This window comes from Microtus ochrogaster, chromosome X (assembly GCF_000317375.1).
Source record: "Microtus ochrogaster isolate Prairie Vole_2 chromosome X, MicOch1.0, whole genome shotgun sequence".
In the NCBI taxonomy this organism is placed as follows: domain Eukaryota; kingdom Metazoa; phylum Chordata; class Mammalia; order Rodentia; family Cricetidae; genus Microtus; species Microtus ochrogaster.
Window position 1 is genome coordinate 12,623,406 of NC_022026.1, and position 7,324 is coordinate 12,630,729.

At 45.0% G+C, this 7,324-nt stretch overlaps 1 protein-coding gene across 1 annotated transcript in view; it reads right to left on the reverse strand.

The window, feature by feature from the left end:
- Positions 1-4,894: 4,894 nt before the first annotated feature.
- Positions 4,895-7,324, reverse strand: part of Map7d3 (MAP7 domain containing 3) — a 24,116-nt gene continuing 21,686 nt past the window's right edge. Inside the window, exons 17-18 of the mRNA XM_026784695.1 lie at positions 6,538-6,908; positions 4,895-5,800 (exon numbers count right to left, since the gene is read on the reverse strand). Coding sequence (XP_026640496.1) covers positions 5,793-5,800; positions 6,538-6,908 — 379 coding nt within the window. The 3' untranslated portion in view covers positions 4,895-5,792. The remainder of the gene's footprint in view (positions 5,801-6,537; positions 6,909-7,324) is intronic.

The window sequence follows — 7,324 nt, forward strand, 5'->3', positions numbered from 1 at the left end:
TTAGGCCTTCACAAGCCCCCTGGCAGAATAAAAAATGGTTCTATTTTGTGGGTATCAGAATTTTGAGAGATACTAGGGTCAGAGTGGTCTTCATCAGCTGAAGCATTTGCCATCTGAGAAGGGTTGAGGCCTGTCAGAATTGACCTCAAGCCTTTTTTTCCATTTTGCTGTAGATTGAACCCAGGCCTCTTATGATCATCAAGAATGTGAACGTCCCCTTTGGGTATGCTCCTTTTTAGAGAGATTGCCTGTGGACACACCCTGAAACCACTGAAGAGAACCTATCTAGGTTTCTAAGGTCCTGCCTTTGCTCCATGCCGGCACCATCCACCTCTGCGAGCTCTTGTTGTCTTGCTGTTCTGCCCAGCATTCCTTCCCTTCCCAGAATTCCAGAGTCTCTCCCCAGAATGAGTTATGTGGCCTCCAGTCCAAGGCCTCTCTAATTGTTCTCAGTCCCTTCCTACCTTTACTTCCCATTCTGCACTGAACTCGGCTTCTGTCACTTGAGCTGCTCTCCCATGGCCTCGGCTCCACCAAGCCTTGACCTGCTCCCCTTAGCTGCTCCCCTGAGTTACGCTAACAAAAAGCTGCGTTGCCTAAAATGCCCGGAACCATTTCTCCCACTCACTCCATAGTCTAACAATAGTCACCCCCCCAAAAAAAAACCTGCCTTCCTTACCCAAGGAACAGGCCTACTGGGCATCTGCCTCTGTGCTGTTTGCCCTTAACACTGATCTTCAGAAGCAAACATGTCCTTCGTTCACACCAGGCCTAATCGCCTCAACCAGTGCTGGGCCCATTTTCCAGGTGAAAAAAATACAAGTTCAGAGAGATGAAGGTTTCCTAAAGCTACACAGCTCATGGGAGAGGCCGGTCTGAGCATACTACTAGTGTGTTGGGACAGTGCACGGCACAGAAGTGGCATATCAATGAGGAAATTGATCAGGATATCCACGACTTTAGAAGACACCTGTTTATTGCATGACAGGGCTCAGGAGAAATGGGGTTACATATCTAGTTACTACACTGTCCGCAGACAGGCCCCGTCTGGATCAGAACACGGTAACCTATTGCTAACAGGGTGATAACCTGAAGCCAGGTTGTCTGGGTTCAAATCTTGGGCAATCAACAACTCACTAAGCTTGTTTCTTAAAATGAGATAGAATGGCTCATTTCAAAATTGTATGCATGTGATAGGATCACAGGAGAGCTTAGGGCGGTAACGGGTACCACGTAAATACACAATCAGTGTTAGCAAGGGTTCTGTCCTGAACACTGATAGTGCTCGACCCTACCTACAAGTCACCCTATACCACTCATGAACCGTGGTAGGGGGTGGATCCAAGTCAGCCAGACTTGGATTTGGACACTGGCGCCACTGCTTTCTAGGTGGGCAACTGAACTGAACGTCAGCATCTACGTATTACCATGTCTTTGTAGGTAGAAACATCCACTGCAGCTGGGGGAGTTGGAAGGCCAGGAGTGGCTAGGACCCATGAGGAAACAAGAATGCTGGGAAGGCGGACCTGGCTACTGCTTTGGCTAATTAAGGAAGTCACTGAAAGTGACACACACAGAGCACTTGACCTTTGCTACTAGCTAAGCTTATGTCTCAGTCCCCTAGCTTTGGCCACAGAGTCCATAGGGTATGTGGCTTTTGGGAATGAAAATGCCCATGGATTGCAGTAACAATCCCTTCACCTGATTGATAAGGAAAAAGGTTCAGAGGGGAGGCAACTTGGGGCCACACATTGCAAACTGGCAGCTGCCTCAGCTGGGGGTTCAGTCTTTGGAGTCCTTTGTAGGATTCCTTACAGTACTCATGTGTTCAGAGAATCATTCTGCATGATGTGGCCATGGTAACAAGGGCACAGGAAGTGTGCTGCCCTAAAGAATCTGTTGGATGTGGCCGAGAATCTGTGTCCCTTAGGGGACAAGACATAATAGTAGGAAGGACTGTGAAGAGGCTAACCCAGAGAGTGATCTTTGGAAGTCTGTCACCTTGGAGCTGTGAACGGAACACTGGTTCGATCAGATGGATTCATATGACCTGGTGCCGACAGGAATGAAATATATCTAGATTATGCTGATTCAAGTATACATAGAAAATGCTAGAATGTTGCCAAAAGATAGCTCAGGTGGCTAAAGGCTTTTGCTACAAAATCCTGCGATTTGTCCTCTGATCTACCTCCACATGCCTGCTGTGAGACCCCCCACCCCAGCCACAGGAAAGAAAGAAATGTAAAAAAAGCTCTAGAATGATAAGCAGGGAATGGCTGTCGCTACTTTATCAACACCAGATAACAAACACTAGGGAATAAATACGGGCCTAGCTTCATTAAAAGCAAAACTTAGTGAGGTTAAAGCATGATGGACAGATTGAATTAACTGATTTGTTCAATGGAAATTGCCATCTTCCAGCTTGACTAGAGTGCTAGAACTACAGGCATTGTGCTACAACACCTGCACAAACCAGATTTTAGCATTGGGACCTTGGAGCCAGTTGGTGGCGGTGCAAGCCTTTAATCCCCCCACTTGGAAGGTAGATGTAGGTGGATCTCTGTGAATCTGAGGCCAGCCTGGTCTCCAGAGGGCTACATAGAGAAACCATGTCTCAAAACAAAACAAAACAAAAAGGTAGAACCTTGGTCCAGTAAGATGTTCTCTTGGCTAAAGCGCTTGGTATGAGAACCTGATAATCTGAGTTTGGTTCTTGGATCACATGTAAAGGAGAGAACTGACTTCGAAAAGTTGTTCTCTGACCTCCATGAACACACTATAGCATGCCTGTTCCCACACTCATGATGATGATGGTGATGACGGTGGAAGCCAAAAAATTACGCAGGCATATCGGGACATAGGCAGTCACAATAATGCCATGAAGAAATGTGTACATGTGCATAAAAACTGCCTCAGATCTATAAAGAAGATAAGGGCCGGGCAGTGGTGGCGCACACCTTTAATCCCAGCACTCGGGAGGCAGAGGCAGGCAGATCTCTGTGAGTTCAAGACCAGCCTGGTCTACAGAGGTAGTTCCAGGACAGGCTCCAAAACCACAGAGAAACCCTGTCTCGAAAAACCAAAAAAAAAAAAAAAAAGAAGATAAGGGGGAGGGAGTTACAAGATGGGGAGATATCTCACTTGGTAAAGTGTTTGTCTCTTAAGTGTAAGACCTGAATTTGATCCCTGGCTCCCACCTAAAACCTTGGGATGTGACTAGACTCATCCTTGTAATTTCTGTGCCAGGGAGGTGGAGACAGCACATCCCTGGAGCTTGGTGCGCTAGCCTAATGAGTAAGCCTGTCGGGTCTCAATGAGAGACCCTATCTCAAAACCTAAAGGGAAGGGCTCCTGAGGAATGGCCTGGGAAACTGACCATTGGCTTCCACATGTAGATAGACATATGTGTGCAAACCCCCACACTCATGTGTACACACATGGCCATACATATGTTCCCCATAACCATTGGAAAAATGTTTCCATCAGAGGAAAATACTAATCTAAGGGTTAAAAGGACCAGGGGTGTAGGGAATGGGTTTCTTTCTAGAGAATGCTTAGAAACAAGACAATGGGGGATGGTTGCACGACCTTGTGAATACATACTTGGGTTAAGTGGTGGTCTCTAACTCGGTGAAGTGACTCACTTGTAGCTGCAGCTACATGGGAGGCTAAGCCAGAAGGCAGCTTGAATTTATAAGCTCATGACCAGACTGGGCAACACAGCAAGATCCAGACTCTAAATAAAGAAAGAAACAAAATAAAATTGATACATGTTTATTACATTATTTACTGCAGTAAAAAAACAACAGCAAAAAACCCACTTTACCAGTGTGCCTCAGCTATAACAGCTCACACAGGAAGAAAAAAGAAGACCAGCGCTCTGTTGGGCGGTGGTGGCGCACACCTTTAATCCCAGCACTCAGGAGGCAGAGGCAGGTAGATCTCTGTGAGTTCGAGACCAGCCTAGGCTACAGAGTGAGTTCCAGGACAATTTGAGTACACAGAGAAAGCCTGTCTCAAAAACATCAAAACAAACAAAAAGATCAGAGTTTGAAGTTTCATTTTCCTGTTCCAAACCTGGAACTCTGCTAAATCACCAAGCAGATGACTAGGAAAGATGAAGATCTGATTGTTGGCTAGACTTGCCAGTGGCCTGTATTCATAGCTTGCTTGACATTTGGTATCACCTCTATACCACCACCAGTGTGGTTTTATTACTATAACGAAAACAGAGCTGGTCTTATCCAGGACATTTATTTCATATGGCACATACTTACAAAATGTATTGCAGCACACGACATTTGTATAGAAAGATATCAAAAGCTCATCTTTCAGCCTTTTGCTGTCTACATTTAATAACAAGTATCTAAAACTAGATTTGAAACCTAAGGCACCCTGCCCTAACAGAACAAAGGGAGCAAAGGCCCAAGCATCAGATAATATAATTATTTCCTTTTGAGAATTCAAGATTGGTGGCCAAAGGAACCTGATTAAACACCCAAACTCGGTGTTAGGACAAGGAATGTGAAATTACATCACCTTTGTGTGTACATATACATGAAGCACGATTAATAAAAACCCGGGTTCAACCTTAAGATCCAAAAAGCAAAACAGCCAGCCACTGGCTCTTACCTCGACCTCAGTCTGAAATGGTGATCCTGCAACCTGGAATCTCAGGAGACTATGTCTGAGAGCTGTCTCTCCCTGTCTTATAATCCTCTCTAATTCTGGGATTAAAGGCATGCACCCCCCAATTTCTATGGCAACTAGTGTGGCTACCGGGATTAAAGGTGTGTGTCATTGCTGCCTGGTCTGTAAGGCTGACCAGTGTGGCTGTTTTATTCTCAGATATCCAGGCAGTCTTTATTTATTAAAATACAATTGAAATGCCTCTGCTTACATGAGTGAATACACATGTGTGTATGTCCATGTGCCTGTCACCAGAACTGAATAGCCCTGCTCTTGTCTTCACTTGTTGAAAGTGCCTAGAAGAGACAAACACATATTGTTGATAGGTCCCAGGCCCCAGTATATACTGAAGGACAGGCCTGGGAAGCAAGGCGGAAAAAGCTGTAAACACACAGTATTTAAAGGAATTAATTGGACTCGGTGAGACAACAGTCAAGTACTGTTGCGACCAAACAATGCGCATTTGGTGTATGAACCCCGCTAGGTACTTCGAGACGAAGCACTGATGACAGCATGAAAGATATCGATGGTTTCAAGCTCCCATCTTCTGGTTCAGACATTTAGAAGTATCAGCACTGGCCAGGGATGAGAGCTGAATTTTATGTACGTACGTACATATGTACAGGCAGGGCTGTGTCTATCAGGAAGACTCTGACCCAACCCTAGTGAGCACTCTGAATTCCTGTTCTGCTCTCTGTGAGATCAGATTGTTTCTAGTTGGCAACGTAGTGTCACCATTAACCAGAATCACTATTTTAAGGTTTCAAATAGATCCTGGAATAGAGATATTCCTTTAATAGAATTTTTTGGAGGACTGAAAATGATCATTTAATGAAAAAAAAATCAACGAAGAGACAATATAGATGTTTTCTAAGGAAAACAATAACCTCTTTACTCAAAATTCTTTCTAGAGAACAAGGTGATATTAACATTCTCTTAAGTAGGTGTTGAGGTGACTATTGGATGGGATTCTTTGTTTTCCTTTCTTTTTGATTGTAAATTCCGTTGTCAGTTTCAAGTATGAAGGAGACACTTTTTGAGTCTTGACCTTAGGAGTTTTAATATGGGGTGGAAGATGACAACCGCCCAGGCTCCACGGGGGTTTATGTATCTAGTCAGGGGAGAAAAGAAAAGAAAGATTAGTAGAGCAGGTGCTCACGGTGTCATGGCAACTCAGCTCAGCCTCCCTTTCACCCGGACATCCTGGTGCTCTTCTCTAAATGCTCTCCCCAACAACACCTGAAGAATCCATACTGCTTTTGGCAAGGAGAGTTGGTTTTGGTGCACGCACGCATATGCGTGTGTGGTGCATGTGCCCATCCATATGCATGCTTGTGTCCCAGTGAGTGTAGAGGCCACGGTTAGCTGTCCAGTAGCTTCTTCTTCTTCTTTTTTTTTTTTTAAATACAGGGCCTCACTGAATCTGGAAGTGCCTCAGCTTACACCGGCTGACCAACAAACCTCAGGGACCCCCTTGTCTCTGCCTCCCCAACCCTGAGATTACACCTGACTTTTTACATGGGTGCCGGGAATCAAAGTCAAGTCCTAAAGCTTGCCCCACAACCATCTTCCCAGCCTCGATAACTTCTTAAAGAGAAAAACAATACCCTCTGCTTTGGGAAACACACGATGAAAAACAAACTGTAAAGGTCTGCTCTCTGCCTTACCCTGTACTTGTCCAGCAGCTAGGGGAGCAGGGGAACCGATGAAGCCAGAGTTTGAAAAGAACTAATATATATTTTTTTTTATGTGGCAGGAGATGTAGGGCATGGAAATCATTTTCAAGTTATATATTCTCTCAAATATAACTTAATAAAAAATTCTTCTAGATCATTCCTACAGACTTACCACTGTCTTCTTCACTTCCTCCAAATGCCATCCAGGAACCGGAGGCAAAGGGGTTTTCAAGCTCGGTTGAACTTCCAGCTAAGTGGAGGCTTGAGAACATTTTCTTCAGAGGAACAGGTTTGTTTTGTTTCTTAGGGTCCAGCGGTACCTGAGGACCTTGGTGAGCTGTCACCGAATCCTTTGAATCTTGTTTGTTGCTCTCAGTGGTGGTCTTTGGGACACGTGATTCGGCGGTGTGACTAAGGTCTATAACTTTGTCACAGACCCACTCCTGATTGGTAGTGACACTCACTGAAGATCGCATGGTGGGGTTGGCGTCTCTTATTTTTCTGCTCCTCACTGTTCTGGTAGGTTGCTTTTTGGTAAGTGTCCTGGAATGAAATCTTGTAGTTAGAATCCTGGCTCTTCCAAAACCATGAAAGGAGCTTTTGATCATTTAACTTCTGAGAAGTGCCTTGGCTATAATAAACTAACTTTACACATCCTAGAATGAGAAGGCTAGGACCGTGTAGATCACAGACCACATTGGCTTTCAAATGGTACCCTACCTGAACCTGGAGCAAACTGGCAGCCTGCAAGCCCTAGAGATCCTCCTGTCTCTAGCCCCCAATCCCATCTCTGGGGTTATAGGTGAGTGCATGGCCACACCTGGCTTTTTTGTTTGTTTTGTTTTATTTTTTGTTTCTCCAAGCAAAGTTTTCCTTTGTGGCTTTGGAGCCTGTCCTAGAACTCGCTCTGTGGACCAGGCTGGCCTTGAACTCATAGAGATCCACCTACTTCTGCCTCC